At 42.7% G+C, this 24,827-nt stretch overlaps 2 protein-coding genes across 3 annotated transcripts in view; one reads left to right on the forward strand and one right to left on the reverse strand.

The window, feature by feature from the left end:
• The window catches only part of LOC139364538 (myosin-10-like), a 32,663-nt gene extending 30,738 nt beyond the window's left edge, over nt 1-1,925 (reverse strand). The window contains exon 1 of one of the 2 annotated variants that reach the window (XM_071101347.1): nt 1,140-1,925. In XM_071101347.1, coding sequence (XP_070957448.1) covers nt 1,140-1,628 — 489 coding nt within the window. In that variant the 5' untranslated portion in view covers nt 1,629-1,925. The remainder of the gene's footprint in view (nt 1-1,139) is intronic. The other variant, XM_071101348.1, reaches the window with a different exon arrangement.
• Nucleotides 1,926-10,496: 8,571 nt separating this feature from the next.
• LOC139364520 (ribosomal RNA processing 36) lies at nt 10,497-14,462 on the forward strand. Its single transcript, XM_071101309.1, has 8 exons — nt 10,497-10,625; nt 11,201-11,639; nt 12,004-12,136; nt 12,389-12,455; nt 12,769-12,873; nt 13,091-13,168; nt 13,264-13,381; nt 13,782-14,462. The coding sequence occupies exons 1-8, from the start codon at nt 10,623-10,625 to the stop codon at nt 13,916-13,918; spliced, it is 1,080 nt and encodes a 359-aa protein (XP_070957410.1). The 5' UTR covers nt 10,497-10,622; the 3' UTR covers nt 13,919-14,462.
• The last annotated feature ends 10,365 nt before the right edge of the window (nt 14,463-24,827 follow it).

A 24,827-nucleotide genomic window follows, 5' to 3' on the forward strand; every position in this document is an offset into this window, starting at 1 on the left:
GTAACCATTGAACTGTTGTCTGTATAAATATCTAACTTAATTTTCCGTTTTTTTTCCGGTTCTTCAAATGTATATCATGCTTTCTGAGTGCATAAAATATGCATCTTAACATGGTATGTGATAATAAGTACACGATCTTCCTCATATGTCAGCTTATTTTGGCATGCCCATGCCACTGGAGTGGAACTTATGGAACGTGTGGAGTTATATTTCAAAATAGTTGTTCAATGTCGCCATTAAATACAATCAGGATCCCCTTAAATTCCTAAAGGTACTCGCAAATATTGAAATAACCTGTTTGCCAGCTGTGGATCTGGAGAAACACTTAATCACAGGTACAACTTCAGTTTGGCATCATTATATCCACCAACGCAATGTGCCTGATTGCTATTTTTATCATGCAACCCCTTCAATTATGGAATTGGGAGTCGTTTATTCTGTGGAAATAACCAGTTCATCCGAAACGTGGCCTTTTGCCTAGCTTAATGAAAGCCTGCTGATGATCTCATAGCTCGAGAGTACAGTGTGGATAATGCAACACTGAGGTAATAGTGCACACATTGTGTGTGTGTGTGTGTGTGTGTGGAGGTTTCGTGCTGGAACAATGTACGTTATGGTGGTGTTTATATCATGTTGCTTTTGGTAACAGCCGATAAAACAGTATCTTGTGTTGCAGGGTGGAAGGCGCCCAACGGAAAGATTCTGATGTTGTTACTCAGCTTAGTCAGTAACACAAATCCAGTAATTATTAGTATGTTAAAAAACACTTATGTAATGAGAGCATTACATAGTATGTGAAATGAGGGAGAAAAACATTACTTACACTGGGTTTTGTGGTTATGGATTTAATTCCCAATCCTCCTATTGCCTTTTGGCTCTGGACTTACTTTCTTTAAAGTAAACAAGTCAATTAATTTGCTTTCAGAAAGCTTGAGAATGGTTAACACGGGCCACATTGACCAACAGAAACAAAACAAATGTCCATAACACTGGTTGAGACATTCACCATTTCTATTTCAAAGTCAATTGATTTGAACCAGGTGATTTGAAATGTACATTAGTTGGTGCTGGCTTGTAGCCTATCCCAACTCAATAACATGTGAGACACCATGAATAAAACAACTGTAATCCAAGGTTACCTTAGACTGAGAGTTGGACCTCTTATCCAAGTCGTCCTCTACCATCAAGGATGGCGGTTTTGGGTGAACACTGTTGTGGTTGCTTCGGATGGTCTCCGACGTGGATCTAACGGAAGTGGCCAGGTCAGAGTCACACAAGGACACGTCGGGGGCTGTCTCAACATTCCGGCAAATAGCAATCTTCCTGATGGATCTAGAGGATGCAGTGGGGGACACAGAATTCCTGTCCTCCTCCACTCTCTCATCCTGATGTCCCTCTGGTGTTGAAGCGTAGACCTGAGTGGCCACTTGTGGGAGTTCCGAGTTCCCAGGCCACCCCTGGGACTGGCCCATGTAAAGGGACATTTGGTCGTGTAGCTCCAACTTGTTCGGAGCAGCAGACTTCGGCAGATAGACGTCCACGAACTCCTGGCATTTGGCTTCAGAGGGGACAGACAGCCTGGTCCCAATGGTAAAGGGTTGGATTTTTCTGACGATACCCTCAGACATGGTTTTTGATAGCTGTGCAGTTTAGTCTAGATGGGCATACTGTGACAAGAGTCACAAAACAATACAGATATCTCACCTCATGTACGGCAATGTCCAGTATCAGAAGTTCAGAATGAGAGGAAAAACAAGATGAATTCTCGAATAAACAACGCTCTTTTCCCCAAAAAAATTGTCAAAAGCAAAACTCACTCAAAAAGCCACCCGCCTCCTTGCACCTCATGGAGAGGAAGACAAGTACAGGACACACAATAGAACGTCCCCTCCTGTCTGTTTCGAAGTTATCAACTGAGCTACAGCGCCTGTGTCATGTCAGGGAAAACCAATATGAGAAGGCGAGGAGGGAGGAGTGCCTCTTCTGAGCAACCACCAAGCCAATGGTGAGAGAGAGAGAGAGAGAGAGAGAGAGAGAGAGAGACAGAAAGAGAGAGAGAGACATCTGAGTGAAAAGGGAAAGTGTCTGGCTTGCTGCCTGGGTGCTCTCTTAGAAAAAAAGAAAAAATAGGAAGGGAAAGAGAGGGGGGAAGTTTCATTAAAGAGGAGTGAGGTCACCACTTTCTGTCAAGGGCTGGGCAGAGTCAGAGTGACTGAGGGTTGTAAACTGGTGCTGTAAAAACTTCCTCCCCAAACAAAAAGCTCCATGCTCAGATATGAGTAGAGTAACAGAGGGGTAAAATGCTCCTCTTGCTCTCTCTCTCGCTCTCACTCTCTCTCATTCTGGTCTCGCCTGCTCACAGCTGGACAATGAGGTAATGCTTTTAACAAGAACAACAAACATGAAGCACCTCTAGATCTCGCGTCTGCAGTCTGCTCTCTCTCTCTCTCTTTATCTCTCTCCATAACTGGTCAAATTGTCAAATGTTTGCTCTACAAAGACTAAAGGTCAGGGTATTTGCTTGTTCTCAAACATGCCTCAAGAATCAGTTGTCTTTTCTAACAGTTTTCACACTTTTTCATAACAATCCCTATGAGTTTGTTTTGAGGAGTAACAAAATCCAATGCAATTTTCCACTTATTTTTCTAATTCCACATTCACAGTCCAAACATTTACAGACACACATAGGAAACACATTGTGCTTACTCAGGCCTCAGGCTTCCACTTTATTTGAACCAGGTGTCCTATCAGGCTACTGTAACATCCTCTGTACTTCTTTGGCAATCAATTACAGGTATTTTCCACATTATAAGCCACAGGCCTATACTGTATGTGGACTGGGACTTATACAATGTTGTTTGTTCTTACAGGAGAAAATACCTGTCATTGTTTCATGAAGATGGATTAGGGTTTTGTAGAAAGAAGATTTATTTTTGTTTTCTCAAATATTTCACTGTGTAATCCTATACTCTGGTGGAACTGCGTTCACATATTTGCCTTGTACAAGATGTTGGGGAATTCCCTCGTTGATTTATGAACGCATCACAATTACACCATGCTAACTTGCTCACTCTCACAAATGAACACTTCTCATGTTTGTATTTTACCCTTACACCCCATGCCCCCTTTCTCTCGAGGCTCAACTGAAGTCAACTGACTTTGGGTCAACCCCATGAGGACCAAAAATACTTAAGGTATGAAACAGCCCTGTCCATTTGCTGTTCCAAGAACCAACCGTCTTATGTACTGTAGCTACATGACCTCAAATTCCTATGGCTATAGCTCACCCCTTACAATGACAGATCTTGTTTTGCTGATAGCAAGAACAAAGAGTTCAGTCACATACTCCTGCATTTTCAACACTTATTCCAACATGGGTTACTAGACATTTACATTTTTCCATGATGCTAATGAAACATTAAACATTTCAGAATAAATGTCAATATGCAGTATCTAAATATAAATCTGACCATCTTGATCCTACCATAAAACAAACTCTATGGGGCGGTTTTGCGGACACAGATTAAGCCTAATCCTAGACAAATGTTCACTTTTAAACTGGACAAATGTATATTACATTTCTCAGACATGGTTTAAAATAGTCTCAGAGACTTGCCCAAGTCTAGATTTAAAAAGTCTGATTTCCAGAAAGATGATTATAATTAATCTAGATCTAAGTGAAAGCTTAAATTAAACCTGGCCCAAAAAATGTATTACCTGGACTATTTCAATGATGATCAACGAGCACCACCAAGGCCAGACAGAAGGGCGATTATAGACAGGAGCAACCCATTTTGATTAAATCAATTTTCGTGATCGTTTCCGTAAATACAAATAAAATGCAGCTGACATTGAGGTTTTTGGCATCTGGAACCTTCCACTGTGAAACAGGAGATTTGTGTGGTGCAAGTGAATAGACAGTTTGCAGAATAGTCCACAAAGTCTACAATGCGAACTGAATGACAATTACATGAAGTTATATTATGCTGTTACCCAAGCCAACTACAAGGTAGAGTTATATGAATATGGGAACTTCCCTGGAGTCATTAGCTGTATAAATGGAAGTCATATTCCCTTCTACAGCAGATGCTGAGAAGTACAGGAATCTTAAAAACTGTACAAAGTGTGTGCACTCCCAATTTGCAGTTCTTCAACATTGTTGCACGTCGGAAAGGTGCAACTCCAGAACTCCTCTTTGTATGCTCAGCTTGAAGGAAGACAACATAGTGGAATCATACTTGGTGACAGCGGGTATGCACAGACCAACTTATTGTTCAACCCCTATCTTCCTGCAATAGGACCTGAGCAACAACGGTACAACCAAGCTCATATTCGCACCAGAGGTACAGTGGAGCACATTTTTGGTATATGGAGACTTCAGCATGCTTATAGAAAAGGGAACTCAACATGTACTGCACTGACACAAATTACTGTACTGTTAGATTTCAGTGCATCTTTGAAATTATTGACCATAACATGTTGTTGAAAAACATATGTGTTATGGCTTTTCATCCTCTGCCATATCTTGGATTCAGAGCTCTCTATCTAATAGAACTCAAATGGTTTTCTTTATTGGAAGCTTCTCTAAAGTCAAACATGTAAAGTGTGGTGTACCTCACAGCAGCTCTCTAGGCTCTCTACTCTTTTATTGTTATCAATGACCTGCCACTGGCATTAAACAAGGCATGTGTGTCCATATACGTATCAGCAACCACAGCTAATGAAGTCACTACAACCCTTAACAAAGAGTTGCAGTCTGTTTTGGAATGGGCAGGCAGTAATAAACTGGTCCTGAACATCTCTAAAACTAAGAGCATTGCATTTGGTACAAATCATTCCATAAGTTCTAGACCTCAGCTGAATATGGTAATGAACAGTGTGGCTGTTGAACACGTTTAAGGTGTTACCTTAGATTGTAAACTGTCATGGTCAAAACATGTAGATTCAATGGTTGTAAAGATGGGGAGAGTTCTGTCTGTAATAAAGAGATGCTCTGCTTTTTTGACACCACACTCCAAAAAGCAAGTCCTGCAGGCTCTAGTTTTGTCTTATCTTGATTATTGTCCAGTCGTGTGGTCGAGTGCTGCAAGGAAATACCTAGTTAAGCTGCAGTTGGCCCAGAACAGAGCGGCACTTCTTGCTCTTCATTGTAATCAGAGGGCTGATATAAATACTATACATGCCAGTCTCTCTTGGCTAAGAGTTGAGGAGAGACTGACTGCATCCCTTCTTTTTATAAGAAACATTCATGTGTTGAAAATTCCAAATAGTTTCCATAGTCAACTTACACACAGCTCTGACACACACATTTACCCCACCAGACATGCCACCAGGGGTCTTTTTACAGTCCCAAAATCCAGAACAAATTCAAGAAAGCGTGCAGTATTTTATAGAGCCATTATTGCATGGAATCTCATATTGCTCAAATGAACAGCAAACCTGGTTTAAAAAAACAGATCAAGCAACACTTCACAGCACAATGCCTCTTCCCTATTTGACCTAGATAGTTTGTGTGTGTGTACTGACATGTAGGCTGTGTGACTTTAAAATATTTTTGATGTAGTTCTGTCCTTGAGCTGTTCTTGTCTATGAATGTTCTATATTATGCCATTTTTGTGTGGACCCCAGGAAGAGTAACTGCTGCTTTTGCAACAGCTAATGGGGATCCTAATAAAATACCAAAAATACCAAATGGAAGAGTCGTTTCCAGTGTCTCAGAAACACATTGCACTTTCAACCAAGAAGATGCAGCATTGTCATAATTGCAACAGCAGTGCTTCATAATTACCTCAAACAGCATGGCTGCCCAGATCCTCGCACTGAAGATGAAGATTACCCATTTGTTTCTATGGCTTGAGACAGAATCTTGACAGAAATGGACAACCCTGCAGAGATGCTTTTGCTATGCAGCACTTCTCACAACAAAGACAGCTCAAGTGATTGAAGCAAACAATAGCCATGGATTGGTAACAAAAAGGTTATTATTCACAAATGGAAATATTTAGATCCCAAACTGGTGCTGGTTCGAGAAGAACCTGCTTCTGGTTTCCCTACAAACGGTAGTTCAGGCACTATTTTTTATTGTTTTCTGTTGATGAATCATGCTGTTTGTTCTCGATAATTGGGTGGTTTGACACAATTCGCTTCAAGAGGGTTTTTTCAGTCACTGAAATTCTTTTAATGTTTTCTTTTACCTCCATCCATTGCTTGGTTTAGGTGACTTGCTTATGTATTCGTGTCCCATCCTTGATTTTTGAAGCAGCCTCAGGTCAGCAACAAGTGCACATCATTAATCTAATTAGGCTTCACAAAGATTAACTGGTTAGTCCTTATTTACCTTAGTCTGAGACTCCCCATAATTAATTCATCTGAAGTTAAGCAACATCTCAGAAAGCTATTTTTTTAATCTGGATTAATTTAAGAAGAATTAGTTTACTTACCTGACTTAAATTAAACTTTGTCTGGGAAACTGCTCCTATAAATGTATGTTTACTTTTCACAGCTACTGTCATGACTTCCACCGAAGTAGGTCCCTCTCCTTGTTCGGACGGCGTTCGGCGGTCAATGTCTTCTAGCCATCGCTGATCCACTTTTAATTTTCCATTTGTTTTTTCTTTGTTTTCTACACACCTGGTTTCATTCCCCAATTACATGTTCATGTATTTAACCCTCTGTTTCCCCCATGTTCCCCCACGTTATGGCTGGTTTTCGACGGGTGCTGTTTTCATCCGTGCGTAATTGATTACCGTTTATTGTTGGTCAAGTGTATTGTTACCTTGTGCCTTTATTTTGAGTAAAGTACGTTGCTCACTCATTCTGCTCTCCTGCACCTGACTTCATGCACCAGCTACACCCACCTTCTGACAGAATCACGCACCCAACCATATGGTTGCAGCAGGAGCAGACACCCCCGTATTAGGGGTAGAGGAGCACGTCCAGCAGCATGCGGCCATGCTACAACATCTCGGCACCGCCATGGATCGCGTCCTTCAGACTATGGATCGTTGGGAGAGAAGAGGAGCTCCTCCAGCGCCTCCACCAGCCCCACCAAGGGCACCACTACTCACCCCTCCTTCACCCGGTCCCAGTGGGATTCGGCTCACTCTTCTGAGGGAGTATGATGGGACGGCTGCGGGATGTCAGGGGTTCCTACTCCAGCTGGAGCTCTACCTGGCAACCGTCCACCCGGCTCCTTCGGGCCGTGAGAGCGTGTCCGCCCTCGTCTCCTGTCTCTCAGGGAAAGTGGAGTGTGCCAATGCCGTACGGGGGAAGGAGAAGCGGTGTTGGACCAATTCAAGGATTTCACCCGCTGCTTCACCTGAACTTCTCGTCCACCTTAGGCAGGGGACGAGGAGCGCACAGTAGTTCGCTTTAGACTTTCGGACCCTGGCCGCCGGCACGGGATGGAACGAAAGAAAGGGACAGGGCCGGATAGATCACTACCATTGTAGTTTGCGCGAGGTTGTCCGTCGGGAGTTGGCCTGCAGGGACACCACTCTCACCTTTGACCAGCTGGTGGACCTGTCCATCCGGTTGGATAACCTGCTGGCTACCTGTGGACGTCCAGATTGGGGTCTGTAGATCCCATCCCCCATTACCACCGCTTCTACGCCCATGGAGCTGGGAGGTGCTGCACTTAGGGCGACCGGAGGAGGGGCCGGTCCATGCACCATCTGTGGCCGCAGAGGGCACACTGCCGGTCGGTGCTAGGGAGGTTCCTCTGGGAGTTGAGGCAGTAGGCAGGGCACTCTCGTGTCACCCCAGGTGAGTTGGTACCAGGCTCACCCAGAGCCCTCTGTTACACACATGTTTTTGTATATTAATTTTCCTGAGTTTTCCCCGCATTCCCAGCGTAATTACGGTGCTCGTAGATTCAGTCACAGCTGGGAACTTTATAGACAGATCATTTGCCCATAGTTTAGGGATCCATATTGGTCACGAAAGTGCTCGGGGAGGTGTTTAGGGGTTTCCGTTGGTGATACTACGGTGGAAAGTCCAGACCAGGTCTCCACCGTGCGCATCCCTTCTGAAACAGCCGATTTGGCTCTCGCCTTCTGTAAAAAAGGGGCCGACTCAAATACGGGGGGATTGTGCGATAAATCTCCTGGTAGACGCAGCACTTCCCAGGAGTCACGTGTATCCCCTGTCACAGGAGGAGATGGAGGCTATGGAAACCCTGGGGCAGGGGTACATTTGGTCCTCCACTTCACTTGCCTCCTCAAGTTTCTTGTTTGTGAAGAAGAAGGATGGAGGTCTGTACCCGTGTATTGACTATCGAGGTATCAACCAGATCACTGTTAGGTACAGTTACCCGCTACCTATCATAGCCAGTGCGATTGAGTCAGTGCACGGAGCGCGCTTTTTCACCAAATTGGATCTCAGGAGTGCTTACAACCTGGTGCGTATCCGGGAGGGAGACGAGTGGAAGACGGCTTTCAGTACCACCTCTGGGCGCTATGAGTACTCGTCATGCCGTACGGGTTGATGAATGCTCCATCAGTCTTTCAGGCCTTTGTAGATGAGATTTTCAGGGACCTGCACAGGCATGGTGTAGTGGTGTATATTGATGACATCCTGATATACTCCGCTACACGTGCCGAGCATGTGTCCCTGGTGCGCAGGGTGCTTGGTCGACTGTTGGAGCATGACCTGTACGTCAAGACTGAGAAATATCTGTTCTTCCAACAGTCTGTCTCCTTCCTAGGGTACTGCATTTCCACTTCAGGGGTGGAGATGGAGAGTGAAAGCATTTCATCCATGCGTAATTGGCCGACTCCCACCACGGTAAAGGAGGTGCAGTGGTTTCTAGGGTTTGCCAACTACTACCGGAGGTTTATCCGGAGGTTTATCCGGGGCTTTGGTCAGGTAGCAGCTCCCATTACCTCACTGCTGGCTGAGGCGGAATGGGCTTTTGGTCAGCTGAAAGCTCGGTTTACCTCGACTCCCGTGCTGGCTCATCTGGATCCCTCTTTGGTGTTCATTGTGGAGGTGGACGTGTCCGAGGCTGGGATAGGAGTTGTGATCTCTCAGCGCTCGGGTATGCCACCAAAGCTCCGCCCTGTGCCTTCTTCGCTCAGCCCGGCGGCGCGAAACTATGACGTGGGGGACCGGGAGCTGTTGGCTGTCATCAAGGCCTTGAAGGCGTGGAGACATTGGCTTGATGGGGCTAAACACCCTTTTCTCATCTGGACTGACAAGCGCAATCCTGAGAACATCCGGGCGGCGAGAAGACTGAACCCTCGCCAGGCAAGGTGGGCCATGTTTTTTACCCGGGCGTTACGTACAGAGCCCAATCCCCACCCAATCCCCTCCAATGTCCAGCTGGGCGTCTGTACGTTCCGTTGAGCAGGAGGAAACATAAACCCTCACGTCCTTAGCCAAAGTGGACCACCAGTACTTCCCATTAAGACAGCGCACTGTCTGACCGATGCCCGGATGACCAGAGGAGGGTGACGTGTGTGCCTAATAGATCAGCCGGTCGCGGACAGCAGACCAGACATTGAAGGCGATTGGGCTCTGTACTTTCCGTCTGTGTGGGTGGGGGGTGGTGGGTGGGGGGGGGGGGGTACTGTCACGACTTCCGCCAAAGTCGGTCCCTCTCCTTGTTCGGGCGGTGTTCGAAGGTTGACGTCACCGACCTTCTAGCCATCACTGATCCATTTTTTTTTTCATTGGTTTTGTCTTGTCTTCCATCACACCTGGTTCCAATCCCATCAATTACATGTTGTGTATTTAACCCTCTGTTTCCCCTCATGTCCTTGTCGGTAATTGTTTGATTGTATGTATTGGTACTAGTTATGTTCTGGTGTGCGACAAAGTCATAATTATGGCTAAACCCTACCCATTTCCACAATTTCCCTTCTTAAAATGTGATTTTAAACCTAACCCTAACTAATGAAGGCCACATTTGATTTGTTGGACCTTCCGCACATTTGGGCATAAGTGTCTGGGAACGAGATTAGGTGTAATGTGACAAACATGACTACACTTCAAAGCATGGGCCATCCTACAGCACAACATGTCACATGTTTATATCATATTCGACATAAGTGGGTTATGTCACATTTGATAATGGTGATTGTCACACAGTTATGCCACAATAATGAAGCCTGTATAATGCATGACATACGGTTATAGATTATTTGTAACACATTCATGTAGTGTTTATGAAGGCATTATGAAGCCTTTATAAACTGAACATCATTTAAAGCGGGGGTGTTTTTTTTTTTTCACTCTGCAAGTGAGCCTACCTACCAATGAGAATGACAAAAAAGTTTGAGCAGTGTTGTCCAATTTTATCGAGAATAAAGCTCTGAAGTGGATCGGGGGATGATCAACACATTCTTGTTAGTATAGACAGAGAAAGGTGCCTTGAATTAGAAAATGTCAGCATTGTAACAAGGTCAAATTTAAGGTAACACATACATCTTTGGGCCCGCGTCTGCCTGTATCTCAATACCTATTCAACAGTGCCCCCCGTTGGTCGATTAAATATTGCACGGGAATCAGTCAGACTCAGAGTAGCTAGCTAGCTAACAGTACACAACTAAAACCCACGTGGATAACATCTTGGGCTGGTTGCTATTATAGTTCGTTTCTAAGTTAGGATCGTCGTTCATATAATGGTAAGTCGTTAACGTACCTACTTAACTCTTTCGCCAAAAACAATACCGTGTTATATTCACCGTTGTTGTTGGTTTGACTTGTTATTGCAAGCTAGCCACTATAGCTAACGTTAACTAGTAACATTAGCCATGCAAGACAAGGCCTCTCTAAAGCCTGGTACTCGAGTTGTGTTCTATTCGGGGGGAGAGTGAACGCCGGGGACTTGCGTTGAGAGACATTATTTCTGGAGTGGCTTTCCAATGTAGAGTGGCTTTCCAATGTAACGCACGGCAATTTGTTTTAGGGGTTTTATGTAACCTTTTTCAGCATAGGCAGGTGAGCCAATCAATCACATTGATTTATAAAGCCACCGTTTCTAAGGAGTCTAAATAGGCGTGCTGTTTCTGGTACCTGTTTGTCTACGTGTTGCTAGAACGTGCCTCATAGCAACATGTTATGTGTAGAGGTGTTTCACCCTTTGTGTTATTGTTTCAAATCGACTATCTCAAAGTAGGCTACCTAAATCTATGTCAGGCCCCATACACTTTGTAAGCGAGTGAGCTAAGGCTTACAACTCCTATGTGTCTTTTCACAGTCCACAATGTCCTCCGGGCACCAGAAAGCAACTATGAAGCGAAAGCAACATCAAGAAGTGGCTGTCACTGTGTCTAGGTTGGATAACAAGTCAAAAAAGACCAAAAGTCTGTCAAATAAAGCCCCTGACAGTAGTGGTGAAGACTCTGAACTGGAAGAAAACTTTGCCTTACTCAATAAAAAGAGCTCCTCAGGTATGATCGAGGAAGACCAGGAAGAGTCTGAACGAGAGGAAGATGAGTACAGTTTGAGTGGTGGAGAAGCTCTTGAGGATGCCAGTGAAGAAGAGGCTAATGATGAAAATGCAGAGAGTGATGGTGTTGACCAGACAGGTTTGGGTAGTGACACTGAGGACTCTGAGGATGTCGATGATGACGCAGAACAACCGGAATCGGTAAACAGCAGTGGTGAAATACAAACAGAAGACGACATTAAAAAAGGTAAATCGTAAGCATAGTTTCATTAACTGCAGTTGATCTTCCAGGAACAAATGTCAAGGTATTTTATTTATTTAACCATTATTTAACTAGGCGAGTCAGTTAAGAACTAATTCTTATTTACACTGACGACCTAAAAGGTCTATAGGATAGTTTGGTGTGTTCTCCATCTCATTTATGAAGAACAAATCCTATATCCATACAGAACTATAACTATACAATTTGTAAGCAAATGGAAATGGTCTGCATTTGAAGTTTCAATTTATAATTTATACATAATAAGGTTATAAAATATTCTCGACTAGTGACATGTCATGTATTCTAAGCGAGCCAGTGAATCCTTCATTTTTCTTAATGGCTTTTACAGAGCTTTCAACAATGTCTTTTGAGGACATTATGAAGCTTCAAAACAAGGTGGGGACAAAGGTCTATAATGAAATAGCCTACGGAACAACCAAGGCAAAACAAACTCCCACAAAGAAACGCCTCAACAAGAATAGGTAATGTCCAATTGTCTGTTCACCTTCATGCATTAGAATAAGGCCATTCCAATAGCTGAGTTGGAGCATGGATTGCACTCTAAATATGTGTTATGGGTTTTTGATTTCTTTATGAACCTCATTTTTATTCAGTATCTGTATGTGTTGAGTGTAAGTCATTTTGGAGAAAATCTGTTATTTCTTTACTGTGGGGATGGTGTATGTATTTAAACTCCTAACAATCCTTTCTCATACGTTGTTTTTCTTTTTAAGGCCCATGGAGATATCAGCCAAGAGGCCAGCCCCTTTTCTCAGACAAGTAGTTCCTGTCAAGAAATCAGTAAGGCACTTCTGAAGTATTTTGTAGATTGACATCTCCATCTCTTGCTTTTTTGCTTTTGACCTCTCAAACCATCTTGTTGCATGCTGTCTTTTATTTATTTAACTAGGCAAGTTAGTTAAGAACAAATTCATATTTACAATGACGGCCTACTGAGGAACAGTGGGTTAACTGCCTTGTTCAGGGGCAGAACGACAGATTTTTACCTTGTCAGCACGGGGATTCGGTTGCTGGACCCAACGCTCTAACCACTAGACTAACTGCCGCCCCAGGTGTAATTGTAATTGTCTGTCACTTTCCCCTTCCCCCCCAGGTGTCAAGAGATCCTCGATTTGACGATCTGTCTGGTGAATACAAACCGGAGATCTTTGAGAAAACATACAGATTCATCAACGACATCAAACAGCACGAGAGAGATGTGTGAAAACGATCAATTCTAATCAGTCCATATTTGTCTAGTCCATATCAGTCCGTTTTTCATTTTAGACAACATACATTTGAAATAGGACTTGTTTTGCATTATCTCTTGTACAACATGGTCCTGCTTGTCCTCAAGATTTTTTACATTTGCCGATCAATGAATTTAATTGTGTTCATTCTTTGTGGCGTGTGTATATATATATATATATATATAGGTAGTGCAGAAGAAGCTCAAGAAACCACTAAAGAGCAACCAAAAGAAGGAGAAACTTCAGTTCCTGTTGAAAAGAATGGTGAGTTAATTGTTGAACACACACAACCATGCAAAGCAGTTTTAGAATGAGGGCTTCTTTTCTATATAATTCACCCGATTCCTTCTCATATTCAGGAGAACCAGGAGCGGGCCCGGAAGAGCCGGGAACAGCAGCGTGAGAAGGAGCTAGAGTTCAAGAGGAAGCAGAGAGAGATGGCGGGCCAGGGACTGAAGCCTTTCTTCCTCAAGAAATGTAAGTTGGGATGTAAAGCATGACATTCTATTCTATTTCTTGTACTCTGAAGCCTATTTATTCTTCTCTATAGACATTATTTTTCTATGTTGTAAAGCTCTTAACTTCAGATATGGTACAGTTCTAGAATCAAGGCAACAACAATGCAATATTGTTGAACCCCTCAGAATTTGCCACTAGACTATAATACATTGCTGCACCCTGTTTGGTTGGGTGGGGAATCTCTTATGTTTTTTTTTCACATTGTAAATCAGAGATATTACAATGGAATAAGAGACTGTATCGCTGTCCAAACGCCATCTTCATTGACCACAAGACTCTGGTTGTAGAAATGCCATTACGGTGAAAGCGCAGATAGGATACTCAAAAACCTTACTCTGCTCTCTTAACCCTCTCACAGCTGACAAGAAGAAGCTGGAGCTGGCGGAGAAGTACAGCGAACTGAAGAAGAGCGGCAAGCTGGAAAACTTCCTCAGCAAGAAGAGGAAGAGGAATGCTGGCAAAGACCGCAGGAAGCTGCCTTTCCAGCAGAAGTGACTGGCCCAGGAACAGTCTTGCTCTTTTGTTTGTCCTGATGATGATGATGATGGTGGGACATTTTGGTCTCAGAAGCTGTCCCAGCAACAATTTACACTGCTTTGTTTTTACTAAGGGCCAATCTACCCAGGGGCCGCTCTTCTATCTTGAGATTCATGTGAGTAACTGAACTGGTCTGAATCCCATTAACAATGTATGATTTATGTGAGAGTCTAAGATGCTTGCATGCATCTTAAGTTTGGACTGAGCCAATAAGGTTAGGAGAGGGCTGACAGAGACCGAAGCCAAGCGAATGCGGCCCTATCATGGCCATGGAGGTGTCCCATGGGAGAGGACTTAATCACAACTACGGTATACTATCTAGTACTTCATATCGTCTTCCCGTATTTGCTCACCGGCGAGGAATTTCTGAAAGCACACTATTGATTTTGTATGTTTTTATGAGGACGTCCAATGCAAATACGTATGGTTTGTATTTATGATGTTATTTCATTGGAACATGCAGAAGGGTCATTTTTGTATTAAATATATACGTCATTGCCAATATCATGTGTCAATCCTCTCCTCAACCAAACCTAGCATCTATGTTATGCTCATTCATTGACAAACTTGGTTGGATGGCACTTAGTGGGGAGAACAAGTATTTGATACACTGCCGATTTTGCAGGTTTTCCTACTTACAAAGCATTTAGAGGTCTAATTTTTATCATGGGTACACTTCAACTGTGAGAGACAGAATCTAAAACAAAAATCCAGAAAAATCACACTATGATTAAGTAATTAATTAGCATTTTATTGCATGACATAAGTATTTGATACATCAGAAAAGCAGAACTTAATATTTGGTACAGAAACCTTTGTTTGCAATTACAGAGATCATACGTTTCCTGTAGTTCTTGACCAGGTTTGCACACACTCCTCCATACAGACCTTCTCCAGATCCTTCAGGTTTCGGGGCTGTCGCTGGGCAATACGGACTTTCAGCTCCCTCCCAAAGATTTTCTATTGGGTTCAGGTCTGGAGAGTGGCTAGGCCACTCCAGGACCTTGAGATGCTTCTTACGGAGCCACTCCTTAGTTGCCCTGGCTATGTGTTTCGGGTTGTTGTCATGCAGGAAGAACAAGCCACGACCCATCTTCAATGCTCTTACTGAGGGAAGGAGGTTGATGGCCAAGATCTCGTGATATATGGCCCCATCCATCCTCCCCTCAATACGGTGAAGTCGTCCTGTCCCCTTTGCAGAAAAGCATCCCCAAAGAATGATGTTTCCACCTCCATGCTTCATGGTTGGGATAGTGTTCTTGGGGTTGTACTCATCCTTCTTCTTCCTCCAAACACGGCGAGTGGAGTTTAGACAAAAAAGCTATATTTTTGTTTCATCAGACCACATGACCTTCTCCCATTCCTCCTCTGGATCATCCAGATGGTCATTGGCAAACTTCAGACGGGCCTGGACATGTGCTGGCTTGAGCAGGCGTAGTGTGTTACTAATGGTCTGTGAGAGCCGGAATTCTTACTGGTTGGTAGGTGATCAAATACTTATGTCATGCAATAAAATGCAAATGAATTACTTAAAAATCATACAATGTGATTTTCTGGATTTTTGTTTTAGATTCTGTCTCTCACAGTTGATGTGTACCTATGATAAAAATTACAGACCTCTACGTGCTTTGTAAGTAGGAAACACTGCCGATTTTGCAGGTTATCAAATACTTGTTCTCCCTACTCTAAGTGCACTCACTTTGTCAAGTCAATGTTTTCACCAATGATGAGTCCCATCTGATCCATTTTGTGTGTAGTTCAAGACTGTATCCTGACTAAAAACACTTTGTTTATTGAATGGGTTTACTTGCAAGAAAATGGGTTAGATGGGTCATTTAATGGGTTTACTTGCAAGAAAATGGGTTAGATGGGTCATTGAATGGGTTTACTTGCAAGAAAATGGGTTAGATGGGACATTGAATGGGTTTACTTGCAAGAAAATGGGTTTACTTGCAAGAAAATGGGTTAGATGTGTCATAAACATCTTTAAATTATTTGTTGAGTACTGAACCACTAAGCTCAGCCATGTACTTCTCCCCTGTACACATGTGGCATTCCATTAGGTGCATGGAGCTGTTTTTTATTTCCAAAGTCCCTCAGTGCTGGCCTATACTACTCGTGATTGATTGATCTGTTGTTAAGACTTCTCTAACCCTTGTGCATGTTGTGTTTTGATGTAAAAAATCTAGATAATCTTGATCCCACTGGAAGGGTGGATTTAGAAATGTGAAAGGCACTAAAACCAACACATTACTGTAAGGTGGGGAGGTTTAAAAAACCTAAAAGGAAGGTGCAGTGTGTTAAATTGACTGCTGTGTAGGTATGTGGTGTCTTTGGCTATGCCGGATTAAGTGATATGACATGCTATTCTATAAAATCCTTTCTCTGTAATTAATATTACCTGACTGAGCTAATCATGTAAATGTAATTAACTAGAAAGTCGGGGCACCACAAAATAATATTTATAGAGCTGTTATCTTCTGAATAAACTCTTAAAGACCGAGTAATAATTTTCATCAATAGCAGTCAATATTAATTGTCAGTTTATTTCAGTCTCATCTGAAATATTGTAAATTATTGGTTATCTTCACAAACCCTGGCAAACAAGTTGAATCAGCAATACAAAATTGGGTTTAATTATTTATTTACTAAATACCAAACAGAATTACATATACACAGAATGAATCATACCTTGATTACATATTACGTCATAAAGGAAAACGTCCCTAGCGGGCGGAACAGATATGACAGCTGGTTACGCAAAGAAAAGGGGTCTGGGTTTGAGTGAAAGAGCGGGAAGACTGAGGAACAAAGGGAGAAGTGATGTCTCTATCGTAAATACAGTATATTATGCATTCTAAATTTACCGCCCATTTGGAAAAGGAAAATGCAATAAGTATTTACTCTGAGCTGCGCTTCGGTAGGTTGGTGGTAGGTGGAAGGCCGTGTTGCCCAACAGAGTCCTTTGTCCTTTGAAGAATGTATCTGCTGGTAAATTGGATACGTTGTAGTAACGTCGTTGTGTGGTAGACGGGATACTCTGTCTGTTCTTTCCTAGCCCACGTTTGCAGCTGCTGTTGCTAACTCAACGGCTAGGAGGTATCACTTCTGTAGTGAATAAGATTTCAAAGTTCATACCATTCGCAACCAAAGCTCACGCTGAGGTTGGCTTCGTTCTGTAGTTATTATCTGAACCATTCTGACATCGGACCGTCGTCCTCACATCCTCGGAACAGGAGGTTACATTCTCTATATAGTGGAGGGAGAAGGGTGTGTTTTCACAGTTTTATAACCCATGTCTCTTCACAGAGGCGGGCCACTGATTGAGAAGAGCCCTAATCTTATGAAAACCCAAATCTCTCATTTGGAAGCTAAAATTACATTTCATCTCTTCACCAATAATTTTATATTCAAACATTTAAATTGAACAACTACAATGTGCAGACTTTCCACTGTAGAGTTTGTCATCCTATCATTGATGAGAATGTCTCAACCGAACTGACATCATATTCATTAAGTACCAACGCATATGTTCAAGTGGTCGGATTACCAGAATATGGTTCATTTCCTCCCACCTTCTGATGTTCCCAGAATCTCTTATGTTAACCAAAGGATTTTCAAATGTCACATCAGTAGGGTAGAGAGAGGAAAAAGGGGGGGAAGAGGTATTTATGACTGTCATAAACCTACCCCCAGGCCAACATCATGACAGTGGTCAGTATAATTTAATAATTGAGTCCTTGTAGTTTACTTAACTGTTTCCCATGACAGTGTAGAAGTAGTAACAACTTGTCAGTAGATGGCAAGGTGTAGGCCTGTTCAAAGCACTGAACATCTGTTACCTTCACATTGTGTTATCTGGATCAGATTGACCCCATCCTTTTCTGAAAAACTCATTCGGAATGATTGATCTGATCCTGGATTGCAAAATAGGGGATTACAGAATCTGGATCATTCTTTGACAAATTAAAAACAATTAAAAACGGGGTTCTGACAGGTCACTTCCACCCTCAACTGCTTTCTGACTTCTTCACAGACTGAACCAATTGGACCATTGGTAAATTATTTTGAAAGGAGGAGAACATGAGGTTAGTCTGCAGAATGATTCCCTATTGTTGTAATTGCCACTGCTCTAGGACACAGGAGTTCAAATACTATTTGAAATATCAAATACTAAGGCTGTTCTTGATTGAGCCTGCCTGTTTTAATGGAACCAGTGATCCCAAAAGTACAAACTCCAGGCAGGCTAAAGCCAACTCTGAAATAATTTGAAAGCTTTCAAATTGTGTTAGTGAGTGAATCTGTCCCATGATTATGAGATTGAGAGATTAAGTTAAAATATTCCAGTATATCCCCCAAAATATGGAGGTATTGATGTTCTTGTTGCCAGTAGTTGTATTCCTTACATGTTGTCACAGACTTGTTGATGCTGATGGCGCTGACTGAAGAGCAACTAGAAAGATTTCAGCCTGTAGCCTGAATTTCCTGTAGGAAGCCAGCTAGAGAACAATGTCAGGCAGGACACGGTGATGGAGAGCTACCGTGATGAGGGGACAGTAAAGATCACCTTGGACGTCCTGGTAAACTTGAAGATAAACCGGAATTACATAGCTGAGAGATGTTACAGGTCAAAAGGTTTAGAACACCTCATTCAAGGGTTTTTCTTTATTTGGACTATTTTCTACATTGTAGAATAATAGTGAAGACATCAAAACTGAAATAACACATGGAATCATGTTGTACCCAAAAAAGTGTTAAACAAATCAAAATATATTTTATATTCTTCAAAGTAGCCATGATGACAGCTTTGCACACTCTTGGCATTCTCTCAACCAGCTTCATGAGGTAGTCACCTGGAATGCATTTCAATTAACAGGTGTTCCTTAAAAGTTAATTTGTGGAATTTCTTTCCTTAATGTGTTGTTTGAGCCAATCAGTTGTGTTGTGACAAGGTAGGGAGGTATACAGAAGATGGCCCTATTTGGTAAAGATGAAGTCCATATTATGGCAAGAACAGGTCAAATAAGTAAAGACAAATGACAGTCCATTATTTAAGAGATGGTCAGTCAATACGGAAAATTTCAAGAATTTTGAACGTTTCAAGCGCAGACGCAGAAACAATCAAGCGCTGTGATGGAACTGGCTCTCATGAGGACTGCCACAGTAATGGAAGACCCAGAGTTATCTCTGCTGCAGAGGATAAGTTCATTAGAGTTACCAGCCTCAGAAATTACAGCCCAAATAATTGCTTCACAGAATTCAAGGAACAGACACATCAAAACATAAACTGTTCAGAGGAGACTGTGTGAATCAGGCCTTCATTGTCGAATTGCTGCAAAGAAACCACTACTAAAGGACACCAATAATAAGAAGAGACTTGCTTGTGCCAAGAAACACGAGCAAGGTCCATATTGAGAGTCCAAATTGGAGATTTTTGGTTCCAACAAATCAAATGTATTTATATAGCCCTTCTTACATCAGCTGATATATCAAAGTGCTGTACAGAAACCCAGCCTAAAACCCCAAACAGCAAGCAATGCAGGTGTAGAAGCACGGAGGCTAGGAAAAACTCCCTAGAAAGGCCAGAACCTAGGAAGAAACCTAGAGAGGAACCAGGCTATGAGGGGTGGCCTCTTCTGGCTGTGCCGGGTGGAGATTATAACAGAACATGGCCAAGATGTTCAAATATTCATAAATGACCAACATGGTCAAATAATAATAATCACAGTAGTTGTCGAAGGTGCAACAAGTCAGCACCTCAGGAGTAAATGTCAGTTGTCTTTTCATAGCCGATCATTGAGAGTATCTCTACCGCTCCTGCTGTCTCTAGAGAGTTGAAAACAGCAGGTCTGGGACAGGTAGCACGTCCGGTGAACAGGTCAGGGTTCCATAGCCGCAGGCAGAACAGTTGAAACTGGAGAAGCAGCACGGCCAGGTGGACTGGGGACAGCAAGGAGTCATCAGGCCAGGTAGTCCTGAGGCATGGTCCTAGGGCTCAGGTCCTCAGAGAGAGAGAAAGAGAGAATTAGAGAGAGCATACTTAAATTCACACAGGACACCGGATAAGACAGGAGAAATACTCCAGATATACAGTGCCTTGCGAAAGTATTCGGCCCCCTTGAACTTTGCGACCTTTTGCCACATTTCAGGCTTCAAACATAAAGATATAAAAACTGTATTTTATTGTGAAGAATCAACAACAAGTGGGACACAATCATGAAGTGGAACAACATTTATTGGATATTTCAAACTTTTTTAACAAATCAAAAACTGAAAAATTGGGCGTGCAAAATTATTCAGCCCCCTTAAGTTAATACTTTGTAGCGCCACCTTTTGCTGCAATTACAGCTGTAAGTCGCTTGGGGTATGTCTCTATCAGTTTTGCACATCGAGAGACTGACATTTTTTCCCATTCCTCCTTGCAAAACAGCTCGAGCTCAGTGAGGTTGGATGGAGAGCATTTGTGAACAGCAGTTTTCAGTTCTTTCCACAGATTCTCGATTGGATTCAGGTCTGGACTTTGACTTGGCCATTGTAACACCTGGATATGTTTATTTTTGAACCATTCCATTGTAGATTTTGCTTTATGTTTTGGATCATTGTCTTGTTAGAAGACAAATCTCCGTCCCAGTCTCAGGTCTTTTGCAGACTCCATCAGGTTTTCTTCCAGAATGGTCCTGTATTTGGCTCCATCCATCTTCCCATCAATTTTAACCATCTTCCCTGTCCCTGCTGAAGAAAAGCAGGCCCAAACCATGATGCTGCCACCACCATGTTTGACAGTGGGGATGGTGTGTTCAGGGTGATGAGCTGTGTTGCTTTTACGCCAAACATAACGTTTTGCATTGTTGCCAAAAAGTTCAATTTTGGTTTCATCTGACCAGAGCACCTTCTTCCACATGTTTGGTGTGTCTCACAGGTGGCTTGTGGCAAACTTTAAACTATACTTTTTATGGATATCTTTAAGAAATGGCTTTCTCTTGCCACTCTTCCATAAAGGCCAGATTTGTGCAATATACGACTGATTGTTGTCCTATGGACAGAGTCTCCCACCTCAGCTGTAGATCTCTGCAGTTCATCCAGAGTGATCATGGGCCTCTTGGCTGCATCTCTGATCAGTCTTCTCCTTGTATGAGCTGAAAGTTTAGAGGGACGGCCAGGTCTTGGTAGATTTGCAGTGGTCTGATACTCCTTCCATTTCAATATTATCGCTTGCACAGTGCTCCTTGGGATGTTTAAAGCTTGGGAAATCTTTTTGTATCCAAATCCGGCTTTAAACTTCTTCACAACAGTATCTCGGACCTGCCTGGTGTGTTCCTTGTTCTTCATGATGCTCTCTGCGCTTTTAACGGACCTCTGAGACCATCACAGTGCAGGTGCATACGGAGACTTGATTTTTTTTTTTTTTTTTTTTTTTTTACCTTTATTTAACCAGGCAAGTCAGTTAAGAACAAATTCTTATTTTCAATGACGGCCTGGGAACAGTGGGTTAACTGCCTGTTCAGGGGCAGAACGACAGATTTGTACCTTGTCAGCTCGGGGGTTTGAACTCGCAACCTTCCGGTTACTAGTCCAACGCTCTAACCACTAGGCTACCCTGCCGCACACAGGTGGATTGTATTTATCCTCATTAGTCATTTAGGTCAACATTGGATCATTCAGAGATCCACACTGAACTTCTGGAGAGAGTTTGCTGCACTGAAAGTAAAGGGGCTGAATAATTTTGCACACACAATTTCTCAGTTTTTGATTTGTTAAAAAAGTTTGAAATATCCAATAAATGTCGTTCCACTTCATGATTGTGTCCCACTTGTTGTTGATTCTTCACAAAAAAAATACAGTTTTATATCTTTATGTTTGTAGCCTGAAATGTGGCAAAAGGTCGCAAAGTTCAAGGGGGCCGAATACTTTCGCAAGGCACCGTAACATATTGACCCTAGCCCCCCGACACATAAACTACTGCAGCATAAATACTGGAGGCTGAGACAGGAGGGGTCAGGAGACACTGTGGCCCTATCCGATGATACCCCCGGACATGGCCAAACAGGCAGGATATAACCCCACCCACTTTGCCAAAGCACAACCCCCACACCACTAGAGGGATATCTTCAACCACCAACTTACCATCCTGAGACAAGGCCGAGTATAGCCCACAAAGATCTCCGCCACGGCGCAACCCGGGGGGGGGCAACCCAACCCAACCCACCTCCAGGCTGTGTACGGGCTATTTTACCAAGAAGGAGAGTTATGGAGTGCTGCATCATACGACCTGGCCTCCACAATCACCCAACCTCAACCAATTTTAGATGGTTTGGGATGAGTCGGACCGCAGAGTGGAGGAAAAGCAGCCAACAAGTGCTAAGCATATGTGGGAACTCCTTCAAGACTGTTGGAAAAGCATTCCAGTTGAAGCTGGTTGAGAGAATGCCAAGAGTGTACAAAGCTGTCATCAAGGCAAAGGGTGGCTACTTTGAAAAATCTCAAATATAAATATATTTTGATTTGTTTAACACTTCTTTGGGTACTACTTGATTCCATTTGTGTTATTTCATAGTTTTGTTGTCTTCACTATTATTCTACAATGTAGAAAATAGTAAAAATAAAGAAAAACCCTTGAATGAGTAGGTGTTCTAAACTTTTTGACTGGTAGTGTAGATGAACATGCAGTATAAACTGTGATCATTTACTTTCAGACATTTTGCAGGCTCATTATAATGAATGCAATGGTATCAAACATGGAAACCAGGACCCGTGTTCACTAAGTGTCTCAGAAAAAGTCCTAGGAATTCTGTTAAAACCTGTTTTAAGACTAGAAAAAAAATCCCATGTCAGAGTCATTTTTAGGATGATGTTATGACACTGCTAAGACAAACTCTGAGCCAGGAGTAAAATCACCCCCCCCCCCTGTTTTTAATATGATAACTGATGATCAAAGGGCCCCATCCCGGTTGGTAATTCGACCAGGGTGCTTACTACAAGTTTAGATAGCTGGCCACTAGACTAACTTACCAATCAAGACAAATTTGCGGACATGGGTTAATTGAGTGACTGCTGATGCACAGCCAAATTTCAAATGTGTACCTTGTGTACTATACTGTTTCACGTAGGTCTAGATTATGTAATGGTTGATCATATAGAAATACCAAAACATTCTTTCAACAACTCCAAAGCAATTGCCTGTCTATGGCACAAGGAACTACTAACTCACTGCCTTTTTCTATTTTCAAGACATCTGCTGATAACACTTAACCCCATAAAGTTGTTTTTCACTACCTTGACATTTTGGCTTCTACAGGCATTTCTGTAATGAGCGCCATGAAGTGTTTTAAATCTATTGATTCAGCACACTGTCAGCTACAATAAATATAATGTCAAAACAAACTTTTGAGAAATTTATATGAGCGATAATGTGCCGTAAATGCAAAAAATGAAAAAAATGATGTTGAATTTCTACGTTTTTTTATTGTGAAAAGCACTGCAATACATTATGAACAAGATATCCGATGCAAGACTGGTTTCCCCAGGTCTTGATTACCTCTAAGTTTTAGGTGCCACAGTTGACAGTGCATGTCAGAGCAAAAACCAAGCCATGAGGTCGAAGGAATTGTCCGTAGAGCTCTGAGACAGGATTGTGTCGAGGAACAAGGGTACCAAAAAATGTCTGCAGAATTGAAGGTCCCCAAGAACACAGTGGCCTCCATCATTCATAAATGGAAGAAGTTAAGAACCGCCAAGACTTCCTAGAGCTGGCCGCCTGGCCAAACTGAGCAATCGGGGGAGTAGGACCTTGGTCAGGGAGGTGACCAAGAACCCGATGGTCACTCTGACAGAGCTCCAGAGTTCCTCTGTGAAGATGGGAGAACCTTCCAGAAGGACAACCATCTCTGCAGCACTCCACCAATCAGGCCTTTATGGTAGAGTGGCCATACGGAAGCCACTCCTCAGTAAAAGGCACATAACAGCCCGCCTGGAGTTTGCCAAAAGGCTCCTCAAGGACTCTCAGACTATGAGAAACAAGATTCTTTGGTCTGATGAAACCAAGATTGAACTCTTTGGCCTGAATGCCAAGCGTCACATCTGGAGGAAACCTGGCACCATCCCTAAGGTGAAGCATGGTGGTGGCAGCATCACGCTGTGTAGATGTTTTCAGCGGTCTGGGAGGATAGTCACGATCGAGTGAAAGATGAAAGATGAATGGAGCAAAGTACAGAGAGATCCTTGATGAAAACCTGCACCAGAGCGCTCTGGACCTCAGACTGGGGAAAAGGTTCACCTTCCAACAGGACAACGACCCTAAGCGCACAGCCAAGACAACGCAGGAGTGGTTTTGGGACAAGTCTCTGAATGTCCTTGAGTGGACCAGCCAGAGCCCGGACATGAACCCGATTGAACATCTCTGGAGAGACCTGAAAATAGCTGTGCAGCGACGCTCCCTATCCAACCTGACAGAGCTTGAGAGGATCTGCAGAGAAGAATGGGAGAAACTCCCCAACTACAGGTGTGTCAAGCTTGTAGCGTCATACCCAAGAAGACTTAAGGCTGTAATCTCTGCCAAAGGTGCTTCAACAAAGTACTGAGTGAAGTGTCTGAATGCTTATGTAAATGTCACGTTTGATTTATTTTTATAAATTTGCAAAAATGGCTAAAAACCTGTTTTTGATATGTCATGAGGTATTGTGTGTAGATTGAAGAGGAATAAAAACAATTTAATCAATTTTATAATAAGGTTGTAACTTAACAAAATGTGGAAAAAGTCAAGCGGTCAGAATACTTTCGTAACAAAAGTTTACTTTTGAGGTCTGAAACGCATCACTTTACATGGAAAGGAAGCGGTTAAGAAGGTTACACCTGCTTAAACTCACATCAG

The sequence above is a fragment of the Oncorhynchus clarkii genome, chromosome 13, assembly GCF_045791955.1.
Source record: "Oncorhynchus clarkii lewisi isolate Uvic-CL-2024 chromosome 13, UVic_Ocla_1.0, whole genome shotgun sequence".
Taxonomy (NCBI): domain Eukaryota; kingdom Metazoa; phylum Chordata; class Actinopteri; order Salmoniformes; family Salmonidae; genus Oncorhynchus; species Oncorhynchus clarkii.